General features: G+C 35.2%; 2 protein-coding genes, 2 long non-coding RNA genes and 1 pseudogene across 4 annotated transcripts in view; 3 read left to right on the top strand and 2 right to left on the bottom strand.

Annotated features, from left to right (window-relative positions):
• LOC134244487 (uncharacterized) overlaps positions 1 to 3,161 on the top strand; it is a gene marked incomplete at its 5' end in the record, with an annotated part of 32,742 nt that extends 29,581 nt beyond the window's left edge. Inside the window, 4 exons of the mRNA XM_062726754.1 lie at positions 982 to 1,101; positions 1,482 to 1,659; positions 2,667 to 2,801; positions 3,110 to 3,161. Coding sequence (XP_062582738.1) covers positions 982 to 1,101; positions 1,482 to 1,659; positions 2,667 to 2,801; positions 3,110 to 3,161 — 485 coding nt within the window. The remainder of the gene's footprint in view (positions 1 to 981; positions 1,102 to 1,481; positions 1,660 to 2,666; positions 2,802 to 3,109) is intronic.
• Positions 3,162 to 6,045: 2,884 nt separating this feature from the next.
• On the top strand, positions 6,046 to 6,651 carry LOC134244489 (uncharacterized). The gene is made up of 3 exons (XR_009987230.1): positions 6,046 to 6,062; positions 6,168 to 6,386; positions 6,506 to 6,651. It is a non-coding gene; the product is annotated as an uncharacterized LOC134244489 (long non-coding RNA).
• A 570-nt stretch (positions 6,652 to 7,221) lies between these two features.
• On the bottom strand, positions 7,222 to 9,521 carry LOC134244486 (P2X purinoceptor 7-like; annotated as a pseudogene).
• An 8,093-nt stretch (positions 9,522 to 17,614) lies between these two features.
• On the top strand, positions 17,615 to 20,915 carry LOC134244490 (uncharacterized). The gene is made up of 6 exons (XM_062726755.1): positions 17,615 to 18,099; positions 18,215 to 18,402; positions 18,636 to 18,770; positions 19,618 to 20,232; positions 20,506 to 20,617; positions 20,903 to 20,915. Exons 1-6 carry the CDS (start codon positions 17,855 to 17,857, stop codon positions 20,913 to 20,915), a joined length of 1,308 nt encoding a protein of 435 aa, XP_062582739.1. The 5' UTR covers positions 17,615 to 17,854.
• Positions 20,916 to 24,607: 3,692 nt separating this feature from the next.
• Positions 24,608 to 25,801, bottom strand: LOC134244488 (uncharacterized). The gene is made up of 2 exons (XR_009987229.1): positions 25,703 to 25,801; positions 24,608 to 24,943 (listed from the first exon to the last, which is right to left on the bottom strand). It is a non-coding gene; the product is annotated as an uncharacterized LOC134244488 (long non-coding RNA).
• Between the last annotated feature and the right edge of the window lie 227 nt (positions 25,802 to 26,028).

Raw genomic sequence — 26,028 nt, 5'->3', positions numbered from 1 at the left:
AAAGTTGAATACATATTATAGCTAATTTCAGAGAACAAAAATTAAGAATTAATAGATATTATCATTTCATTGAACAAATGACTTAAAAAAGGTATACATGTAAAACCTATCAACCTTTAAAAAAAAAAAAAAAAAAAAAAAAAACCCTGTCTGCCGCATTGAATTTTGATTTTTTTGGCCTGAGAAACTATTGATTAATTTTTTTTGGCCTTAACTCGTAACGTGGCAAGAAATTGCAGAATCGCTCCGAAACAATTTTGATGAAATACATGTAAAAGGATTTGTACTGAAAATAACTTCTTAATTGATTATAACAAACATTTTAGAGGTTGTATGCCTTTTAACCTAAAATATAATCCAAATGAAGTAAAAAATGTAAAAATTTTTCAACGGTTGTTTTTTTTCACCTAAAATCAACACGCCGTGTTTACATTTGGAACTCTCTAGTAGATGCACTGAGTTCAAGTTATCGCCCATGTTGATACACGGTTAAATAAAATAACAGTTCTCTCTTTATTGGCAAAATAATTAAAAGGGGCATACCGCCTCAGTGCTTGTCAAACCATCGGACGATATTGCATATAATGAGGGCAATTTACAGTCATGGATAATTAACTTGTAATTATAGTAGTATAAACATGTTTCTTTTAAAAATGACCAGTGCTTACCGACACCTATTCTCTGAGTTAAAAAAAAGACACGAGCTGTCAGAAAAAAATTCTTCACATGTTGATTTATTTTTAAGAAAAATATTTTTGTGAATGCAATGCACGCACAAATTTGCTAAAAATTTATCTACAGTAAAAATCTCCAGATCTACAGTAGTAAATTTATTGTATTTTATACCTGAAAAGAAGTTTTAAATCTGCTTGTAGCTCAGGTAAGCTTTCCAGGCCCCTGACCTGTTTTGTATCTTTTTTGTATCTGTTCAGGTTCAGTGTGAGAGCTTCTGACCTGTTTAAGTATCTTTTCTCTGTTCAGGCTCGGTGATGAGACACACGTACCAGACACGGGGAGAGTTCAGTGTGACGGTGATAGCCAGGAACAGAGTGTCTTCCCAAACAGAACACGCCGTGGTGGTCGTCCAGAGTCTGATACAAGGTCAGTGTTCTATACAAACAAGATGACCCCTAACCCAACCTCCCTCTCCCACAGAGTCCAGAGTCTTATACAAGGTCAGTGTTCTACAGAAAGGAGGTCCCCCTTCCAAAGAACAAATGGTGGTCAAAAGTTAAGAGCCTCATACAGGGATAGAGGTCAGTAATGTGATCCCCCACCCACAGAACAAGTTGTGGTCTTCTACAAGGTTAGTGTTCAATAATTTTAAATGAACCAGCCCCCCCCCCCACCCCCTTTATTGACAGAGCAAGATGTGATCATAGTCCTATGTCTTGGAAAAGGATAGTGTACAGTTCAATGCGAAGAAGGTTTCTCTTGACCCCCAAAATTTAATATTTATATTTCTTCCTGTTATTTTTAAGGGGTGAGGTTGATAACGAGCACCAACATCACTGAGACGAACCAGGTGATTGAGCTGAGGGCCGAGACTTTACCAGAACCGGGTCTGGGGACGTACCATCACTGGAACCTGGGGGACAACCAGAAAGGAGTCCAGACAACAGAACCGGAGATAGATTACAGATACAGGAGAAACGGAAGGTAAGTGTAGGGATAGAAAGGAGTCCTGACAACAGAACCAGAGATTGACTACAGATACAGGAGAAACGGAAGGTAAGTGTAGGAATAGAAAGGAGTCCAGACAACAGAACCCGAGATAGACTACAGATACAGGAGAAACGGAAGGTAAGTGTAGGGATAGAAAGGAGTCCAGACAACAGAACCAGAGATAGACTACAGATACAGGAGAAACGGAAGGTAGGTGTAGGGATAGAAAGCAACCGATCCAATTCTCCCCAAAGGGCATAACCAATCAGACTCTCTCCTGAGAAATATTAAACCAATCAGATATTTTCCTCACAGTGATTAACAAATCAGACTCTTTCCTCACAGTTATCAGCCAATCGGACTCTCTCCTCACAGGATTAACCAATCAGATTCCTAATAGTGATTAACCAATCAGACATTCTTCTCATAGAAATAAACCAAACAGACATTTTCCAAATAGTGATTAACCAATCAGATTCACTCCTTTAAGTCATCAACCAATCAAATTCTCAAATTCTCTCCTCACAGTAGCCCCGTGGGGATCCGGGTTAGAATAGGTCCTCAGTATCCCCTTGCTTGTCGTAAAAGGCGACTTAATGGGGCGGTCCTTCGGATGAGACAGTATAAACCGAGGCCCGTGTCACAGCAGGTGTGGCACGATAAAGATCCAAAAGTGCCGAGTATAGGCCTAAATTTGCAGCCCTTCACCGGCAAGGTCACGTCTCCATATCAGTGAAATATATTAGAGAGGGACGTTAAACAGTATACAATCAATCAATCTCCTCATAGTCATCAACCAGTCAGATTCTCTCTTTCCTATTTATACTCTCTTTTTTTTACAATGTTCAACCATTGAAACCATTGAAACTACTCTCATGTTCATTAGTTTATCAATCATGCTATCTTATCTCAATATATCAACAATGGAAATGTTCTCCTAAATACCTAAAAATAATGTTAAACATATTTATTGCTACAGTAAAAGCTTACAACAACATCAGTCAGTCGGAGTCAGCGCCTGTAGAAAGCACCGTCCTGTCTAAAGTGAAGAACCAAGAGGTACGCTGTCTGAAGGACTCACTGGTCAACACGTCACTAGAATTCGCCGCGCCCAGTTACTCAGGCTCTAATCTGACGTAAGTCTGGGATTTTGGGGACGGCACTCCTCCCCTACAGTCCACAGTCACACTAGGGCCACAAGTCAAACATACTTATGTCAAGTATGTATTTCTTTAAATTCATAAGTCAATTTTTATAATAATGTATGCTAAGTAGGGATTTTGGATGAAGTACGAGTTAGTTATATTGGTACATGTACTAGTACAACAGTAAAATAAAGGCAGACTTGCTTATTTCACTAGAGGTTCAGATTCAAAAATATTTTTTGTTGAGAAGTTAATCAGCATTGACTTTTGTGATTACTGGTATGTTGTCTGTTGTACAGTGTGGGGAATTACTTTGCACAGGATCCAGTTTTTAAACTGTCTGAAATCTAGAGTTTAAAAACAAGTGTAGCGTATGAATTGTCTTTTGTATGTAATAATGACGGAAATGGGGGGTCTGCTGGAAAAAAAATAAAGTCGATTTTTTTTTTTTTTTTTGCAGTTATGAAGAAACAAATGGAAAAACGTCTGCAGTCTATTCAATTAGTCCCCACTAAGCACTTCATTCCACCTGAAACATCAACACCAGGGCCATCATAAAACAAGTTCTTCAGTCAGTGCAGTGAGAGCTAGACCAAGTGATACATATAACAGAGCATTGGTCTGAGATATCTGACATAGCAGCAGATGACACTTAGAAAATGTAATGCTCACATATATTTGGGATTTAAAAAAAACTATTAATAGATGAAGCATTATATGTTTTTATAAACTGATTTGCTATTTAATTCAGGGATGATGGTGAAGTATCTAGGGTTGAAGACTGAGCTGCATGGTGCAGCACAGTATCTATATTCAAACTTTTGAGTAAGTAATATGAATGCATGCATGTAATTAACAATATATGCCCAGATCTAACAATCCAGGCACATAAAAAGAGAGCAATTTAGTTTCCTTGATAATTGTTGGGTACCCCTTTTTTAAGAGAAATCCTTTTTTTAATCTTACATTTAATTCATCAGAAATAACTAATGATGAAGAGAGTAAGAATGAGGATGAGGAATATGAGCAAAGCTTTCATGTATCCCTTGGGTAAATAGTTTTCTTGACATTGGTGTTTATGTGATTTTAAATATTCAGACCACAAAAATAATGGTATAAATATGTATCGATGCTATTATTTTTATGCGCCCGGGTCGTTTATTGTCTTTGTCCTGTCTGTCTGTCTGTTGGTTTGTTGTCAACTTTAAATTTTAAATGCCATAGCTTTTGAACCATGAGAGATAGAGACTTCATATTTTGTATGCATAATCAACTGATTAAGTTCTTTCAATTGATACCAAGGTCAATGACCGTGTGATCTTGACTTTGACCATTATGCTAAAAATAGCCTTTACGAACTATGTTGTTGATGGGTGCATAGTGGTTCACAAACACATTTTGTTTTATTATGATATTTATAATTTTTTATGTGAATAGTTTTTAGCTCACCTGAGCCGAAGGCTCAAGTGAACTTTTCTGATCACATTTTGTCCGTCGTCCGTCCGTCTGTCCGTCTGTAAACTTTTCACATTTTCGATCTCTTCTCAAGAACCAATTGGGCCAATTTTGACCAAACTTGGTACAAAGCATCCTTAGGTGAAGGGAAATTTAAATTGTTAAAATGAATGGCAAAGTTTCCTCACAATAATCAAGAAAAGACAAAAATAGGGTGTGGTCATTTAAAATCTTCTTCTCAAGAACCACTGGGCCAGAAAAGCTGAAACTTATGTGGAAGCATCCTGGTATAGTGTAGATTCTAAATCGTTCAAATCATGACCCCCGGGGGAAGGGCGGGGACACAATGGGGAATCAAAGTTTTACATAGAAATATATAGGAAAAATCTTTGAAAGTCTTCTTCTCAAGAACCACTGGGCCAGAAAAGCTGAAATTTCAAGACTTCAAAAAACTTAATTATGTGCACATGGAAGGATCATGGGGATCATGAAGGATCATAGTTTAGATTTCAAAATGTCATAATTATGATCAGTGGGGTAGGGTGGGGATGCATTATGTATTACAAGGGGGAAATCTGGTAAAGAACAGAATAGTCAAAGCTTCTCAGGTGAGCGATGTGGCCCATGGGCCTCTTGTTTAGTTCACCTGAGTCGAAAGCTCAAGTGAGGTTTTCTGATCATATTTTGTCAGTCGTTCGTCTTTCTGTAAACTTTTCACATTTTCGACTTCTTTTCAAGAACTACTGGGCCAATTTTAACCAAACTTAGTACAAAGCATTCTTGGATAAAGCTTAAAGGGAGTTTAAATTGTAAGAATGAAGGACCACGTCCCTTCACAGGGGTAGATAATCAAGAAAAGATAAAATTCTTCTTCTCAAGAACTACTGGTCCAGAATAGCTGAAACTTTTGTGGAAGCATCCTGGGATGGTGTAGATTCTAAATTGTTCAAATCATGACCCGACAAGAGTTGGGCGGGGCCACAATAGGGAAGTTTTTCATAGAAATATGGTATGTCACCGATGCATGGTGAATCAACCCTACACGAAAAAAACTTTTAATTTCTTTGTAGCAGGAACTATTTGTCCAGAAACGCTGAAAATTTTGTGGAAGCATCGTGTAGTGTAAATTTTAAATTGTCCAAATTATGACCCATGTGGTAGGGTGGGATCACAATATTTATTACAAGGGGGAAATTTGGTAAAGAACAGAATGGTCAAAGCTACTCAGGTGAGCAATGTGGTCCATGGGCCTCTTGTATTGATATATTTTCACAGATTAGATCATGATGTTTTATCAAGCGAGTCAGATGAGGAAGAGGAGGGAAAAGATCAATATTGCCAACAGGAAAAAGATATAGAACTTGGTCTTGGTATGTAGAGACTTAGATCCAATGATGAGATGGATTCCTTTCTTGTTCAAAGCATTTGCTAGAGCTAGCTACAAAAAAAGTCAATTCAAAGTGTAAAGTGAAAGGATATTCTGAAGATGTGAATGTCACCATACGCACAGTCTCGTCTGCTGTTTACTTGACATGGGTAGAATTTTTTTTTACATAATACATGTACCGGTAATTAATTACATCTAGTAATTAAAATGCAGGAATTTCTCTAAAGAAATATGAATATATTCAAAACTTTTTTAATAACTAAATTTGTAATAAAGATGTGTACTTTTATTTTGCATAAAGGCTGGGCAAGAGAAATCAAAGAAACCTCTTTTGGCATGGATTTGTGAAGTAGTGAACCATTTTTGGTATTGCTCGTCTACTGCAAAACCTAGCTGAGACGGAATTCATAGTAAGTCAATCCAATAAAAAAACAAACAACAAAACCACTAATTATTCACTACATTAGAAATGACCACCTCTGTTTTTACTTCTGCTATGCTTTAAATTTTTACAGAGCATGTGGTTGGGTGTGATTCAGCACGTAGTAAATGAACATGAATGGATTCTTCCATACAGAGTAGGTGCACAGAATTATTGTCTGCATGGACCTCTGACAGAGGAGCGAGAGGGAGGTTGGTTAGAGGTAGGGTCATCAGCTCATGTTGCTCTGAGGGACACTAATTGTTCGAGACAAGAGACTGCTAAAGAAAATTTCATATTACTTGAATTGCAGGTGCATGAAACTTTGCCTGTCTATTTTTTTTACCAACCTGTGAATAAAAGATTCAAGACAAATTAACTTTTATTTCGGACATAATTATCACTGCTTACAAACTTATCTCTTTTTTGCAGAAGTACAGCTGCATTAGAAAATTTTCAAAATTTGATTTTGAAATACTCCTCAAAATAACATTCATATTCGACACCAGTATACAAGGCGAGAATCTTAATTGCAGCGTTAGACCACAACTCTAACTGTGGTAGAGAAATTTTAAGAAGGATGGCTCTCAAAGGTATTAGTATTCAAATATTGATAAAATTCAGGTTCATACTTCTAATTTTTCTATCCATTAACTAAAACACATTTTAGTTTTACTATAAATATATTTCCTATAAGCAATACTGGTATTTATCCCTTTTTTCAGACACCAACAATATTACAGCAAGAAGTGTGGGAGATGGTCTGTAGTGGCAGATGGTCTGTCTATAGAGTTAACTCAGAGAAAGTGTACCCTTACTCTGGGACCTTGATGAGAACCTGTTTTGAGAACAGACGACTGGGTAGAGTAGGAATGAACCAGCCAGTACCCTTACTTCAGAGCCTTGATGAGAACCTGTTTGGAGAACAGACGACTGGGTGGAGTAGGAATGAACCAGTCACTGGTTCTCAGTGCTGAGGATCCAAGAAGAATATCCTCTGTGCTAGCACCAGTCCCCCCACCACCTACAGCTGAACTAGTTGCTGGAAAAAAGTCAAGATTTTCTGATCTCAAATTCATATTTCATGAAATGAAAAGTAAAAGTTATGTTGTTAATGATTTAATGCGTTTTGTTTTAATTTGACATAATCAGTATCCAAGCACCCCTTCTAAGAAACCAACATATTGTCCTGATGGCTCGGGATATTAATCCCGAATTTTCCACAAGCAACAACTTGATATTACTTTACGATTGCCTGCTCCGAGTATCCCATGTATCCACATTATATATTGGCGATAGGCTGTGTGTCTGCGAGATCTATTGAAGTTTTTATCCCTAAGCTTAGCCAGCACATCATTGTGGTACCGCATGGCTACCTCCAACACGAGCTCATCTAACTGCAGATCTGTAGTGTTATGGCTTTATATATTTGTCTTTGACCATAACGCTACAGATCCAGTAGTGCAAAACACCTGCAATTTACGGCGCAAAATTTTTTGCGCACTTTTGGGGATAATTTCTCCACTTTCCAGCATTGGTCAATCAACTACCTTTCAATCCCTAATTCTAGATACATTCTGTAGCCAATATGTATATATTCTCCACCTCCCAACCATATATAGTTGTCTCTACATGCAATAAACTCGCTTAAAGTGAATTTACAGCAATCTAACAAATAATTTTTATCAGGCAGGTTTATCACCTGTAGAGACGACTATTAGGGGTTGGGAAATGGATAAAATGTGCAGATTAGTTTGATAATGTTCTTAGAATTAGGAATTATAAGGTAGTTTATTGACCAATGCTAAAAAGTGGAGAAATTATCCCCAAAAGTGCGCAAAAAATATTACGCCGTAAATTGCACGTTTTTTGCATTACGGGATTTGTAGCGTTATGGTCAAAGACAAATACATAAAACCACAACGCTACTGATCTGCAGCAAGAGCTCATCAAGAACAACTGTCTGAAAATCCTAAAAAGAAAATGTCATTGGGTTTACTGTAAGGCAAAATTTTAGACCATCATTAAAAATATTTTGTTTGAAGTACTCCGACCCACATTTTTTAGGGCGGGTAGGTAGGTTAGGAAGTTTTTTTTCCCTTTACAGAATTAGGCAAAATGATACACGTCACATAAATCAGATTCAGAAATTTATTGATGTACATTCTTGATTTACTTGGTATAATTTATAGCTAAAAAATTTCAATCAAAAAGCATCCTAGAGAAATTATAAGTACTATGGTTAAAAACTAAAAGTGCTGAAAAATTGCGTTGGATAGACTTTGACGAGTCGGTTGGAGTACATCAAACAAACAATTTTTATTGTTGGCTTTATAAAATCTACAGGGTTTTACAGTTTTAATAAGAAAATAATGCAGTTTATAAGAAATCATACTTACATGTAATATGGAGTGACAACTCAAATTCGATTTATTGCAGCAAACTTTTTCTAAGGACATTTCCCTACAATACAGGTACTGTAGGTGCAAATGCACCGGCTTAGGGCTGTACTACTTGGGTGTTGTGGATGCTCTGGATTTTCACCTTGATCTGTGTGAATGATAAGCAAGATGAAAGATGGTTGCTTAGACCACACTAATATAAGAGCAGCTCTGAGGCTGTCGGCATCTAATGATGCAATGCAAGTCTGAAATATATGGAGTTTATAAAAATTTTGCTACAAAGTAATACATACAGATCATTAGCTTTCTACCTCCACATGAGCTTCTCTTTCCTGTCCTGTTTGAACAGCTACTTCCAGCCGATTTGGTCATTGGCCGTCTCTTCCCCGTCCTCTCCTGGCACCACCACGGCCTCCACCACCAGCTGCAGGGGACTACAATTTATGAAATTGAAATCCCACATTATAAGCATTTGACTGTTACAAGGCAACAACAACTAAATTGGGGGGGGGCTAGCAAAATTTGGAAATAAATAATATGTCCTCAAAAATGTTTTAATAAAATAATAGTAGGCCTAATAATTACATTTAAAACCCGTCTAACTTTTCCACGGCCTCTCGTTCTTCTGTAGTTTGGTACATAATTCTCACTGATATCAAACCGATTACCAGGTGAATAATCACTTCTAGATTTATCTGAATTCCGCAAAAACAGCACAAAGGTAATTTAAAATTCATAATTTATTTGTAAAATTTTACCCCTCGAGGTTAATTTGACTTTTATTTGAAGTTTCTTAGTCGTTTTTACTGTGAAACAATAATCCCCCCTAAGGGGCCTCAAGTTGTTAAGAACGCTTTTCAGCCACAGTTTCTGAAAAGTTATGGGCAGAAGCTGCAGAACTGTAGCTCTTCGAAAAAATATATATATTGACAGACCGGAGAGCTACTGTGCCATCCATTGTGAAAACTGCACAAAAATTTACGCCTAGTTCTCGATTAATTCTTCCAAGTTCTTACCTCAATCGCGAAAAGCTGTTTCAATGACATAACTGACTTAATCTCCAGACAGTAAATTATTTGGCAACTATTGACCTGCTTCCAAGATAGGCATCAATTGAGATTTAAAACATTATTAGGAAGCCATTTTGTAAAAGGGAGAGAGAGAGGGGGGGGGTCTTGGTTTTCATGTTCAAAAAATTCTTGTACATCGCATTGCCTACTGTGTTAGAAAATAAATAACATTGAAAAACAGCTTCAGTCATCTTCAAAATTTGCCAACTTTGACTTTGAAGAATCAGATTTTTGTTTGGGATTAAATTGGCGAAATTTATTCCTTTGAACAAGTTCATAAAACCTTAATTATCACCTTCACATACTCTTAAAAGGAATTTCCTAAATCGTTCTTTCTCAGTGTATCCCTTTTTAATTATTTCATCTGCAGTTTCAGTTTCGACAACAACTATAAAGATCCTGCAGTTTCAGTTTCGACAACTATAAAGATCCAAAAACTCTTCCTCAAATGGATTTCCCATTTCTAAAAACATAAGCACGGCCCGCGATTTACCTATGAAAGAACTTTCTCGAGCAGCTCGAGTTTCTTCGTTATGTTTTCCTTCTTCTCGTGAACATTTCAACATATTCTTGTGAACTCTTTAGTAAGTATGCTGATTTCTGGACTAGCTACCACCTTTAATGCAGTTGGATCTTCTGTAACATGTAACCATCACCTTTTACAATAGCATTGTTCTTCTCACGGGCTTGACCAATGGCAATGTTTGAAAACTATTATTTTTTCTAAGTAAAAATTCCTTTTTTCATTAATCAAATTCTAAGCATATGTCCGGGTGCTTTGTTGCACCCAAAGGTGAAATGGTAACCATCGAGCATATTTGATGTGATCAACAACAATTACTAGTATCTTTGTAAAGCCTAAAATCTGATTCTCTGCAAGATCTTATCAAAGAGAAGACAACGAGTACCAACAGAATTCTTGACCAAAATTTAAACTGTGAAATATATTTATTTTGTTCTGAACTCCAAGAAAAATAGATCATTTATTTCAATTTCATCGCAATTATAGAGTTTCTTTGAATTTTAGTCTGCCTTTTAAAGTTATACAGAAAGCAGGCAGTAATTTCACGATCTTGTCTTGTTTTAGCAAGATTAAAAAATGTTGGGAAAGACTCATCAGTTCCAGAATAGGCAACTTCTGTCTGCTTGAATTAATGCTGTCATCCAGCCGCTTCCTTTCTACAAATCACCAAGTTGTCATTTCAATATGCAACTCATTGATCAATTAACAACAAATCTATCTTCACCATAAATTTCTGGTCATTCTCATGATATCTTTTGGCCATAACAAATAAACGTTGGTAACAAGCCATCACAAGCGTTGGTCTTGGATTTAAAAAGGATGGTGCTGACTTCACAGTCTATGGCATTCTTCATTGTGGAATGATTACTTGTTGTTTTATGTCATAAATACAACATTGATTCATTACCTTTTATTTAACGTTCATTGATTGATTATTTCACACATTAAAATTAAAGGTTACTTGAAAGAATTTTTCACTCAGTGATATTTTACGTTCTATGAAGGATTATTTCATTTATTGAGATTTTACGTGCGTTGGAGGAGTGTTCACTCTATGAGATTTTACGTTCCTTGAGGAATTATTTTACTTATTGAGGGCTTTCAAATTTTTTTTTACTTTTACTTGGTATTCAGGCCCAGAGAAGATAGAGGATAGAGAAGGAACGCCTGTGAGGCTTTTGTAAAACATGTGCTACAATTAAGTTTAAAAAAAAATGGCTTCTTGCCACTGGGATAATGTGTTTAAATTCTACAATAGGGAACGATATTATGCTTTAAGAAAATCATTTTGTCTTTATATTTATAGCATTCAAGTTTGTATATGATTTTTATAGTATTTTTAAACTTTTAAGATATATTTAAGCGGCCAGAGTATAATTAATTTGGTTGTAAAAGACTGTATGTGAGGCCAAACTGCATGAAAATGTCAACATTTTGTTTTAGTGGCGGCCATCTTGAAAATAGCGGAAATCGGTCGCCAACGCTGTTTTTAGATTTAGTAGTATCAGATAGACATTTGTGCCAAATTTCATGCTTGTGTCCACAAGTGAATTATTTTGCTGAAAGGAGTATTGCACTTAAGTATAGTAGCGTGGTCCCTTTTTACACCCTTGGTTTACTGGATATATAGTAGCAATGGGTATTTTGTTTGATTTCATTGTGTATAACAAAGTATTTCTAATAAAATCATAATGATTTCATAAAGAATTATTAAAGATATCAAAAAGTACAAGCCGATTTTTAACACCCATCGCACTAAAAAATGCCGGAACTTTTCCCCTCCATCAGACTATGGTTTTTCTGTTACATGTAAATGGGCGGAGACATTTATATTAGATACTATAAAAAGAATATCCGTGATATATAATATTTCCTTTCAAAGACTAATTATATGTTCAAGATTCACAATCAACAACAAATTTTAATTTTCTATTCACAAAACTCTAGCAATATGAATGAACCACTATAACAAGTCCATATGCTGACCGATACAAGATCTGAGTACATTTCAACAGAGTGCTTGCTTGCACGTTTACTGTGGGCATTTACCTGTAACGACACAAATCCACGTGGCTTGTTGTGATTCGAAACAGGTCATAAAGAGGTTAATCGCATGTAAATGAAGACAGCGACGAGGTTCAAAATCACAATACTTTTAATTAGAAAACATAGAGCACAAAGTTGTTCAACAAAGATATTTTTACTCAACCTTTAAAAATATAATATACACAATATATATCAAACTCGACTCTGAACAAATCTGTGCTCGGTGTTTATGAAAGCTTGAAAGTGTGTACCTGTCAGTGATTTCTTTTGATATTCATGAAAATCAAAGGACCCCAACTTCAAAACGTAACTTCGAATGCTGTGTATATCTATTATTTGACATTTTTAGATGAAGATTCAAATAATAAAGACATTAGTTATTTATAATATTTAATTTTAAAAGCCTTTGATAAATGTTTGAAATTTGAGGAGTAACCGGGGACCACAGATAAGCCTTAAATGAGACTTGTCCTTTGATCCAAGTCGCTACACTATATCAGCATCCCGTTCGGGTTCGGTTATCATCGTTACCGAGAAATAATTGGGCAATAGCCGTTGGAAGGACAACGGACAGCATGCGTGCAATAAAACAGCCTATACTTCAATTGTCTATTGTGCGAAATTTCTTATCAGAACTTCGTCATTACCTTAGTTTTATCGGTAGGTGTAAAATAATGCTGAAATGCCAATTCAAACTTTACAAACAGTCATAGCAGCTATTGCTTTAGATATTGTTTGGGTTACTTTCAGATTAAAAAATAAAAATGTTTATCAATCAAAGCACTGAAAGTACTGATAGACGGAGGCTTGGAATGGACTCTTTGGGAATTTTTTATTTATATTCTGACCCCAACATTTGCCTATGGGTGGTTGGCTATATCTTTTGAACAGTAGATACCAGGACATTCATACTTCATATATGTATTCTTTGTGGAAAGACCTTTCATTGGATACTAACAACCTTGACCTTTTGATATTGACCTTCGAGATTTCCATACTTTATATGAAAAAAACTTGAACCTTTTTCCATAACTATTGAATGGTAAGGGATAGGGCTTTCATACTTCACATAAGTAATCCTTGTGAGAAGACCCTTCATTGGATACCAAGAGCTTTGACCCTTTGACCTTGGAGGTTGACCTACTTCTAAACAGCAAACATGGACCATAACTTTCAAAGGTTTAGGGCTAGTGCTTTCATACTTTATATATTTATTTCTAATGACAAGACCTTTCATTTGCTAGCAAGACCTTTGACCTTGGAGTTTGGTCTTCTTTTAAAAATTTTTATCCTTCGTCATAACTTTTGAAGGGTTAGGACTTCAAACTTAGCATATCTATTTTTGTGGCAAGGCTTTCATTGAATACCAATTACCTTGATCTTTTGACCTTGACCTTGGATATTTCCGTACTTATGGGAAAACTTTAGCATTGTCCTACTTTCATATTTCACAATTGTATTTCCAGTAAGAATACCCTACTTTTGGTACCAATATATTAAATTTACATTTAAGAAAAGTTTAATCTTCGCTTAATTACCATGCATACGTGGGCATCAATGTTTCACAAACACATCTTGTTCATTCATGTTATCGTGGTCTAATATTTAATTATGTAATTTACTGAATTCCTATTTTTCATCAAAAGGACAGATCACTCTAATTGCACTAAACCATATTAGTTTAAATTCTTTAGTGACTCATGCTAAGAGCTTCATGAAATGTGAGAAAGAATCCTTACAAACAAAGATACATTGCGGGTTCTAGTAAATATTCAGCCAGGCCTCTTTCGTTACTCCTCGCTAAGATATTGACAGTAGTGAAGGAAAAACTTCAAGAGTACTCAGTACAACTATATACTAAGTATTCAAGAAGTGATGTGAATCAGATGTGGATACTAAAAAATTCTAAAGAACTTTTGGACAATTTAAAATCACAAAACTTTACAAAAATCAACAGCTTAAAAATTTACGACTTTTCAACTTTATACACAACAATTCCCCACGACAAATTAAATTTTAGGCTTTTGATATCATTGACAGCTGCTTCTTCAATGAAAATGGAACTTGTAAATTTGCTTACCTCTTCATTGGTCATTTTCAAAATTATTTTGTTAAAACAGATTCTAATTGCAAACATAAGTACTCTGAAGTTGACACCAAGATGATGCTTGAGTTTCTGATTGACAATATCTTTGTGGTTTTTTGAGACCAGGTATTCCAACAATATATCGGAAGTCCCATGGGTACAAATTGCGCTCCGTTATTAAGAGACTTATTTTTATATTCATATGAAGCAGAATTTATGCAAAATCTCCTGCGTGAAAAGAAGAAAACACTTGCTATGGCCTTCAACTCGACATTTAGATATATCGACGACGTTTTGTCAATTAAAAATGGTAATTTCTATTCCTATGTCGATACGATTTATCCTGGTGAGCTTGTGATAAAAGATAGCACAGAGTCTTCTGTTTCATACTTGGATAATTTTACTCTAAAAAGACACTAATGGTAATCTAACAACCAAGCTATATGATAAACGTGATAGCTTTAACTTTTCTATCGTCAACTTCCCTTACTTATGCAGCAATATTATATACCTTCATCACATGCAAACGGAGTATATATATCTCAGTTGATTCGATACGCAAGAGCATGCTCTACGTATGAACAATTTCTAAAACGACGTTAATTATTGACAAGCAAGTTGATGAAACAAAAATAGCAGCAGTATCGTCACCATTTCGTAAGTTCTATGGTCGATACAATGACCTTGTCAGCAAATACAATTTATTATTTAGTCAAATGCTGACTGACGTTTTTCATACCAATTGTTAGTCTATTACTGATACATTGAATTGACGACGGATTTTTTCCGTTATTTCCTGATCATGACAAGGAGCACACGGCGGGTGTGACCGGTCGGCAGGGGATGCTCACTCCTCCATGGCACCTTATCCCACCTCTGATGTTTCGGGGGTACGTGTTTGCTTTGCTCTTGTTTTGGATTGTTTTATGGACTTTGAGACTGAATACTGTTCGTTATCTCCATATCCTTCATACAGACGGACGGACACGACAAAAACTATGTACCCCCGAAACTTCGTTTACGGGGGCATAACAAGGAAACGCATCACGAGCTTTTAACTGATTGATAAGCAAGTTCTAATTTATCATTTAGAAAAGTTTGAAAATCTTGTGACAAAGACTTTTCCGACATAGGTTCTTCCTTAAAAAAATGAAGATACATCAAAATGTCATATATCTATGTAAAATTGTATCCAAGAATAATTAGAGGGTAAGGAGTAAAATGTTCATAAACAACAACATGATCAAGATTGATTGTTTAATTCAACAGTAAACCCAGAGGAGTTCTGATGACGTTCCCCATAAAATGAGTGATAAAAACTTTCCCCATAAATTTTTATTCATAGGCGTCGTAACGGGGGGGGGGGGGGGCTATACGCCCCCCTTTTTACTAAAGATAAACTTAGTATAGACATTGAACATTTCTGCGTAGGTTTAGCCCCCAATACTTTCCACAGACACGTTGCAGTATAGGTTTAAAATTGGGAAAGTGGTGCTGTTTGAAAAAAAAAGGGTACTGAAGTTCGAGCCTATAAATCCCCCCCCCCCCCACGGAATAGGATTTACGTGTTTGGACAATGGACATTTCTACGCATTTCCTTTTGGAAGTCTAAAAAAAATTTCTTATACTTAGCCCCCCCCCCCCTTTAATTTGCTACCGACGCCAATGTTTGATTACATACTGAGACGATATCATCTTCTTTACACAACTAATCACTTTAAAATAAAGATAAATTCACCTGTGTTAAGGCATCATATTTTGTCATATCTTATTTTCTAGTTTAATGCAAAGACACCATATATTCTGCATCTAGACGATATAACGGTATAAAATAGATCAATGTTAACAAATGATTAAAGAATCTTTAGAACACACGAGCAGATGGGAAAGTTATTTTTATTAATCCTTGACAGATTTATTTTTAGTCAGTCAAAAAAAAAATAAAATTTTAAATCTTTAAATTTAAGATGAGAAAGGAGTTTATAGTCTATAACAAGACTGCTATTTTCTAAAAAATTGCCTATCATTTCAATAAAAACGTAATACGAAAGCACTTTCCCCACAATGTATTTCACTTGCATGCGCGGATCTAGAGGGGGGAGGGGGTCAGGACCCTTGGAATTTGCAAGGTTATTAAATCTATATTGTTTAAATATAATGAACAATGGATGATGTGCCTTTGCCAATTATTGTAATTGTGTTTGTGTAAAATAAATACTTGTATGTATTTGTAAACTAAAGCAAGAAAAAAGTTACCTTGAACCCCCCTTGGAAAACGCAGTGGAAAAAAATTGGTATGAGAAGTAAAAGGTTTGAAGCATTAGAAGTCATCGATTATCCCCCCCCCCCCCGAAATAGGTTTTTAATGTTTGGGCGAGTTTTTTTTTCTTTACTTGTCAAGAAATTCCTGGGTTGGGTTTTTTATTTAGACTGTGGTGAACCCCTCTAGAAAAAAATTCTGTATGCGCGCCTATTCGTCCATTATTCTTCACACATCGGTTTTGTCGAGAGAGAGAGAGAGAGAGAGAGAGAGAGAGAGAGAGAGGTGCGCATTGTAGCGGGATGCTGCATAAACAAAACATCCGCAAAGGAAAATAGTTCGCGACGAATTATTGATGCACTTTAGCAACCCGGGATTATTATCACCAAATACAAAATTACTCGTTAAAAATCATTCCGTTCGGTATGAATCTTTGTTAGTTTGAAAAATAATACATCATAAATATTTGCTCTGATCTTTTGAATGTAGGTGTATGAACACAAAATCTGAAAGATGAAAGTTCCTGAAGTTTACGAAGAATGGTGAGCAGTCGAGTTACATGTAGTGGGACTGTCTTACTGAGTCTGATATATATACACCTGTGTTACCTGACTTGTGACGTCAACGCTACAGGTAAGTTCATCGTCCGATACACTGAGAGACGTAAACAGGTAAACGGACGTGACACACAGGTCACCTGTCAGCGGGTCCGTCCAGGTAAACCCCCCCCCATCTTTATACACATGTATACTATCACTCCTTTACGCATGATGGTTTTATTAGGTAAATTTTACAGGGTTTTCAATCTTAGTAAACCGGCATGTATAGCGTGATTAATTTATAGGCCCTATGTATCGTTTGATTAATAGACGACTTTCACATTCCTCAATAATATGTTGTAAGCGGCCCGTGTCAAAGGTCAATCGGCGTAAAGTCTTTAACTTAAGCGGCCTTATTGCTAAAACAATACTGAGCGGGTATAATTTCGACTTGTTTATTTATCGAATTACTGTATTTTGAGCCATTTTACGTATACACAATTTGATATAGACTTACACTATGGATCCTGGAGATCAGATTTTACACCCTGCAAGAATTCCAAACGTGGAAAACAGAAAATTTGAAGGCCTATTTAACCAAGAGGAGTCTGTCTAAAGCAGGTACTAAAGAAGAACTTGTAGCTCTTTGTTTTTCTGCTTCCAAGTTAAATCTACCTATTATTCCAACAGCTCGTGATATTTTAGAACATAATGCTAAGTGCTATGAAAGTATTTTATCTGCTTGTGGAATCCAAGACCCCCTGAAAACATACGAAGGATGGATGGACGAGAAGAGTGCAATAGATAAGTGGCCACCGACATTTTTGTCTGACATTACTCAGTTTTTATTAAAGCATGGAGATGTCTCCCTTACAAATTCACTTCTCAAAGATTACAAGGTTGGCAAAGCATATGAATATTTTACAAGTGGCTGGCTCCAAGAAGTTTTTTTATTACCGTTTGACAAGCGAAAAGAAATGCATCTTAAGAGCAAAGTGCATCCCCTCCCAACGAATTCGAGATGATTTACATGACTGCTGGGCAGCAATTTCGGAAGAGGATGGTGAGGTTTTGGGAGCCTACTGTACATGTACTGCAGGGTATGAAAATTTACATTTCAGTTGACTAATTATGTAATGGTCAAATTTGATTTAATAAGATAAAGTGTGTCATACATGTTTTAAATTATATGTTTGACATTGATCAATATTGTAGATTGGGGCAAACATGCAACCATGTTGCTGCATTACTTTTTCGCATCGAGGCTGCTAATCAGTATGGGCAGACATCATGTACTATGGCCAGATGTGGTTGGGTGCAGCCAAAGGTGATGAAAGATTTGGAGCCACAGAAAATATCAGCCTTATGTACCAGCCTGAAGAAATCTTCTCGAGCTAAATATGGTCTATCATTTAAACTATGATTTCATAACATACTTCCATATTGTTGTTTACTTAAATATTCTGTAGTACCGGGGTATTATACAGTGTCCTTGAAATACATAAATTTTTAAAAATTTCTTTAGATGTTTTTTTTTCATTTCATATACAACAAAAACACTAATGAAAGGCTAAATATATATCTTTTTTGAAAGAGATTTTGCAATTTTGTGTTTATATATGATTTAATTTTATAGCTAAAAGCAGACCACTAGTGGCCACTGAAAAGAAAAAGTACAACCCTCTTGAAATTGAGGAGTCCAACACCGCCATACTTGACAGTTTGAGCATTGCACTTCGTGGTGTTGTCCCCGAGGCCTGTTTATTCAAAGGTAAATTATAACTAATCTAACATTATGGACTCTTTATAACAGGGGATTGAGACATATCATCAGTCTGAGTACAGTTGACACCTGAGAGCCCTTGTGCCAAAGGACAACAACCCTACTCGGACCTGATAATTAGTGATGGTCCCCTTCTGAACAGTCCATGATTGTTTTATTATTATAAAGAATCTTATATTAAGATCGCATAAGATTAGAAAACATTAGTCAAATCATGTTTTCTTCTATCGACTGCTCCAATTCCATACTTTCAAAGTATCTTCAATATAACTTTGTCCTCACTGTTAAAATTAATTGTTTACCAATCCGTAAACAAATTTAATTATGTAATTATAAATATGAGTCATCTTGTTTATGACACCTATTTTAAACTTAGTGAAGACAACAGAGTTGTCATACTGATTGCTCGCTTGAGCTATTTTATTGTCATTTGAAGGGAGGCAACACAGGTGTCACCCTGCAGAGCATGAATAAGACTTCACAAATTGTCTCCTCACATTTGACAACCTTTAAACCAATGAGCATGACTGTATAATTCTGAAATGTATTATTACTAATTAATTAATAAAAATCTATATAAGTTATATAACATAGTTATAAAATTTGTAAGATGGAAATACTGTAAAAATGTTTTCACATGTAATGATGTTCACTGACTAGTCTGGCACATTACTATGTTGCTTATCGATACTTTCCCGTGAGGTGTTTCCTGGTTTGTCCAGTTTGTTGGCTTGGTACATCATATAATATACAACATATCTAGTTTGACAAGACGTGGATAAATTTTACACCAGTCAAAGACTTATTATGATTAGTTTTGTTTATTTACTTCAAGGTTTACCTCGGACTGGTGATGTTCCAACTTCAGCTCAGGAAGCAGAGGGAGCCGTAGGATCAAACGAAGAAGATACAGGCCATGAAGACCTTTCTGTTATTGATAAATTTGATTTATCAACCATATCAAAGTCTTATGGTTCTCAAAATACTTATGAATTTTTAAATTTTTTACCAAAAATTGATGATTATGAAATTTCAACTATTGAGAAATTTACTGTTGGACAACATGAAAATGAAAATTGGCACCGCTTGCGTAAAGGACGGATAACTGCTTCTAAATTTTATCAAGTATATACAAAAGTGAACTCTGTTCTGGATGGTCGTAGAAAAGATGTACAAGTAGATTGTTCTTCACTTACCAAGTCTATCATGTGCTATACAAAGATTAATCCCAATATCAAATCTTTAAAATATGGTAGAGAAACTGAGCCATTAGCAATCTGTTCTTATTTGAATACTTATAAAAAACAACATGTCAATGTGTCATCAAGAAAGTGTGGTCTGTTTATAGACAAGAGAAATATTTTTCTTAGTGCTACACCAGATTTACTGGTTTCTTGTTCATGTTGTGGAGATGGTCTTCTTGAAGTTAAGTGTCCTCTTGTACCGGAGTGTAAAAAATGTAAATCTTTTTGTGTTTGTCATCTTCCAGAATATGTAAAAATTTGTAATGATGGTTTTTGTGTTAAAAAAAATCATGCATATTTTACCCAGATTCAGGGTCAGCTCGGCATAAAAGGTCGCAATTGGTGTGATTTATATATATACACAAAAAATGGCCCATTACAATGTAGAATCAAATTTGATCAGGATGCATATTCAAAATTTTTGTTACCAAATTTAGTTATATTTTTCACTGATTACATTGTACCTGAACTATTACAAGGTAAACTTAATGAATGTCAAGAGAATATAGAACCTATGGATGTTGATGTGGGTACAAGTAACAGTTCTCGATATTTTTGTCCAGTGTGTAGAAACATCATAAAAGAAACAGGGTCTATTACATCCTATAGTGACAGAAGCATTGCTTGTGATGAATGCAATTTGTGGTTTCATTTTAAGTGTGTAAATGTAACACAAACAGTACTAAAACAGAAAGATAAGTGGTTTTGTTTGAAATGTTCAACATCCAAGTAAATTATGAGTATTTATTGACGGAGAAAAACTGTTTATTCATAGGGAGTGTTAAATATTATTTCATTGTTAGTTAGTTTGTTTGCTGTTTAATTCATTAATAAATGTTACTGTGAATTGAAAAAATGTTTTACTTGTTCTTGTAGGTGCTATACATAAAAGAAAATTTTGGAATAATTTATTTGTATTTAGGCAAGGGAGGATACAAGTTGCAAATGCCAGCAACAGTTTTAATTATATCATGTAAATGCTGAAATAAAGTAGCAGGGACTTCATGCTTCAGAATTCTGAAATACTTCATTCTGCGAATGGCTTGCTCAACATATATACACCTGTTTGCTATTTGCTTTGTTTGCTGTACTTCGTCAGCTGATTTGGCAAGCTCCTCTACGTCCTGGTGGAACCATCAAATTGGCATGAAGAAGGGTAACCTCTTCTTTGATTTGGAATCCTCTGTCAGCCATGATGACATCATAGGGTTCAATCAAACTGTAGAAACCAGATCTATTTGTGATGTATTTATCGCTGGTTCTACCTCCCCAGCAGTCTGATATAAAATTAATCATCCCGGATGGGTTGATGCTAATCAGAAACTTAGCAGTATGATGGTGTTTATAATCTGACCACGTTTTTGTCTGCACCTCTAGATTTTGCGGTTTCTCTAAAAATACCTCAGTACAGTCAATGATATGGCGCACAGATGAATATTTTTTGCTTCTGAAGGATGGTGGTAGATTTTCACGCACTACTTCTTTGGATGGATTGAACACCAAGGTTCCAAGAAATTTGGATAGAATCTTGATCCATGTGGTGAAGATTTTTGAGATATGTGGAGCACTGATATTGAATCTTGTAGCTAAGTCTTCATTCAAAAGACCTAATCTTAATTTCATAAGAGTCAATGCCATCTCCTCTTTTAATGACAGAAATCTTCGTGGCCCTGACTTCTTTAAAACCTTGTGTTTAAGGGTGTGGAACACATGCTTAGGACCTCTCCAGTACTTGGTTTTCTTTATCTTTGGCTCAATAACCTTGTAGATGGTGTGAAAAGCACTTAACGAAGGCAAACCAGTATGGAATCTTACAGATTTGTTACTTTTTAAGACTGTGTCTGTAATGGAAAGTGGTTTTTGCTTTAGCTTCTTTTGCTTTATTAACTCAATTTGGAGTTCATTGATTTTTGATTTGAGTGCTGAAATCTCTTTTGATTTTTCAATACATTTGATACAAGGATTTGCATAGTCATGATCAAGTTTGCACACAGAAACAGGGTCATCTTGGCTTTCAGATATTTTCCTTTTTTTGGGTGTTTCTTTATTTAATTCTCTTTTAGTTGGAGGTAAGCGACCCTTGGAGACAATAGATGACATATGCCCCAGATTTATGGTGGGATAAGGATGAAGCAGTGAGGGTGCACCATCAACAAAATGCTTAGAACAAACTCGCGAATTGTCATTTGGTGACCAGATGTTAATCTTCCCATCTGTTGAGGTCCTGTTTATGTTCTTTCTCCATACAGACCGTGCATGGGGATCGCGAATTTCAGTTGGAAAGGGAAATAACTGAAAGGGTGGTGTGCATATGCACCTTGATGTGCCAAAATTGCAAGAGTGCATTTCGCAAAACTGTTCTCGCCATTTTTTCAAATGATATCCACTGCTGTTGCAGTCTTTGACACAACAAACTCTCTGGGTCATAATGTTTAAAAACAAACCAAAAATAATTGGAACTCCTAAACTGAAAATTAGAAACTCAACAAAATTTTGCAACATACCCATCACCAAATGCTGAAATTTAAAACAAAATCATAAAGATTTTTCAATATTTTTTGACAATGAAAATTTTAAAGTATGTAATTAACATCTTCACTGGAAGTTAGGGGAGAACAGTCCAAGAGCACTCTGCATTGTATATTTGTTTAAACAAGGTATCTTAAATTTGAATCAAATTATCTTCTGTAATCATTCTTTCTTAAGACTTACTATTCAAATTTAATACTTATAGCAATCACTTATAATTACATGATTAAGACAACATCTCTTTTTGTGTTTGTTTGGATTTTGTGTGTGTGTGTGTGTGTCTGTGTTTTTTTTTTTTTTTTGTTATACTCTGCTTGAAAAGCAGGAGGGTATATAGTAATTGGTATATCCGTCTGTACATCCACCTGTTACACTTTGGGGTACCCATCTCTTATCCGCATCATACCACTGAATGAAATTTGATGAGACTTTCACAGAATCTTTATTACATATTGCCATTGTAACCTCCTATTTTACTTTTTGATCTGACACATTAGTTTGGGTTTCCCACAGCAAACATGGACACTACCATTATATTCTTATGGGAGGCGGGGGTATCATTTAGTGAGCTCATTGCTCACAGTACCTCTAGTTTGTTTTTGTTGTTGTTTTTTTTTTTTTTTTGACACATAAATTTTATCTTAGATATACATCTACATGTACAATATTATGTATAATACTAAATGAGGAACTGCAGGCAGTTGGGATTGTTGTCCATAACTGCATACAGTGTTCTACCTATGAGATGTATGTCTCTTGGTTTAAATAAAATCTTATATCTACTGTAGTATAGATCATTAGATCTAAAATACTGCAATTATATATATGACATATCCGTTGAAAAAACAAAACAAAACATTTTTGTAGGATGAAACAAAGTGATATCAATAATTAAGGCTATGATTAAAAATATTATCCTGTATGAAACGGTATTCATTGATTTTAAATACTAGTTTATAAGGTCTCTCGTCATGAGTGTTTACATAGGGAGAAACGCTATGCGACTACATTAATGTCCGATTCGCACGAATTTTGAATGAAAGTAATGGCAATTTATTGTTATTTAATAAATTCAGTAATAAAGAATTTTGATTTTCTTACGTGTATGGATCTTTGCTACAGAATAAAAACAATAAACGTCAGATTGAATGACCCTCTGGACTGATGTATTACATGTAGCCATTTTGTTTCTACTGACGCGATGGCATGTTTACGCCGATTGACCTTTGACCTAAAATGGCGACGGTAATGTGAAAGTCGACTATTAAAAGTTTGTGACTGCGTCACTGTCAGCAAAGTCAACGTAGTCCAACAGGTGCACGCGCTACTTGACGCTGGACTTGTAGTGTTGTGGTTTTTATATCAGAATATTTAATCATAAACTTTCAAATCTTGAACATTAATTTTATAGCATATTAATGTAAGTTGACATAACCTCATTCATATTTAAACTAATTTCATAGCTTAATTAGAACATCAGTAGAAAACATTATACCCTATGGTAAAGTCCGGTATTAATTTTTTTTCCCAACTTGAATTTTTATTTGGAATTGTGTAATATCAAACCATGGAGAAGAAAGAAGGTGTCATCCTACATCATTTATCATCTAAATGGAATGTATTCAATGTATACTTGTATCATGTACCACTGTACCACTGTACTTGTACCATGTACCACTTATTCAGAGGGGGTTGTGTCAAAAATATACATGAAATTTAATAAATCATTTTTTTTTGTGTAGCTGTAGGCCCCAATCTTGTTAAAATTAGATGTTAGATCCGCTCGCATACTCGCTACACTAACATCTAACAACATCCCATTGAGGGTCACATACATGCCAACTTTTGAAAATTTTCTTGGGGGAGATTGCGCGTAACGACATTTTTAAAAGTTCCTAATTCGCGGCGTTTTGTCGTGAAATAACTTTTTGTAGGTTGTTTTTTTTTTCTAAATTATCAATCTACTACCTTAATTATATTATATATATTATTACTACTTCAAAAAGTGTTTTCTTCTCTATCAACTTAAAGAAAAGCACAAATACAATATCATTTAAAATTTTTAAGAGACAATTTTATTCAAAATTATTTAATATGTTAATATTAAGATAAATATACCCCCTGTCTTAAAGAATGTGATACACAAAGTTAACATATTATTACATAAATAAGGATGTTAAACTTTACAAATAAGCTGAACTGTTCATTGTCTGTTGGTAAATTACAAAGTTTATAAGGCTATTGTTATACAAAATATTGTTAAATTATTTTTTTTCTTAATCAGAGGGAATATTAAGTCATTTTAAATTTTCAATCAAAGTCTGCAAAAAGTATGGTCTTTTCCTTTCTTTTTTATTTTGATCACTCTGGGCAGTCCTAATGGTTTTACTCACAGGTACTTGGGTCGTGGTTTATAAATATTTATAATGTACCTCATTGATATGTAAAAAAAGTAAAGGTATGCAGGCTCCGTAATGGCGTCTGCTCAACTCGCTTGTTTACATGGTCTGTTTTCTTTAAAAAACGCTGCACCTACCGATATTTCTGCAACGGACGCCTCAGACCATTGATTACTAATTGTAAATATCCTCACATCTTGCAAATAATTCCTAAAAGGTGATTTTTAAACAATTTTTCAAAATTTTCGTTAACGTGCCCGGAACTAAGTGCAAATACTAAAACCCGAATCAAAATGAAGAATTCCGGCCATTAAGACACTCCAAAATTCTAGAGGCATCCCGAGAAATTTAAATATAACTTGAAATTTCCATAACTATTTATAATTTTCTCGGAATGCCTCTAGAATTTTGGAGTGTCTTAATGGCCGGAATTCTTCATTTTGATTCGGGTTTTAGTATTTGCACTTAGTTCCGGGCACGTTAACGAAAATTTTGAAAAATTGTTTAAAAATCACCTTTTAGGAATTATTTGCAAGATGTGAGGATATTTACAATTAGTAATCAATGGTCTGAGGCGTCCGTTGCAGAAATATCGGTAGGTGCAGCGTTTTTTAAAGAAAACAGACCATGTAAACAAGCGAGTTGAGCAGACGCCATTACGGAGCCTGCATACCTTTACTTTTTTTACATATCAATAAGGTACATTATAAATATTTATAAACCACGACCCAAGTACCTGTGGTTTTACTTGCAGGCACATTTTTTCCATGTTGGATTTTGGCAGTGTCTTTTCCATGACTAGATTACAATTTAATGAGGAATGCAATATTCCAAAACTTGAACACCTTTTATAAATGGTTTATACGTATATTGTCGAAGTTTGCTGTAAAGTGTGAACTCTCACAAGTTTGTCAGTTTGTATCCAGTGTCGTGTGTATTTCTAAAATTTCCACATCTGGCATAATTGTCTTGGGTAAAATACACTGTTAATGAGGTTCAGGAGCAATAAAAACCTCTGTAATGACTGGTAGCACAGTTGACACCTTGTTAATTACCTGTTATTAGCGGCAATAA

Source organism: Saccostrea cucullata, unplaced genomic scaffold, assembly GCF_032062105.1.
Source record: "Saccostrea cucullata isolate Sc308-1 unplaced genomic scaffold, CSIRO_AGI_Scuc_v1 ctg11156, whole genome shotgun sequence".
In the NCBI taxonomy this organism is placed as follows: Eukaryota; Metazoa; Mollusca; class Bivalvia; order Ostreida; family Ostreidae; genus Saccostrea; species Saccostrea cuccullata.
This window is presented reverse-complemented; position numbering and strand designations above follow the sequence as displayed.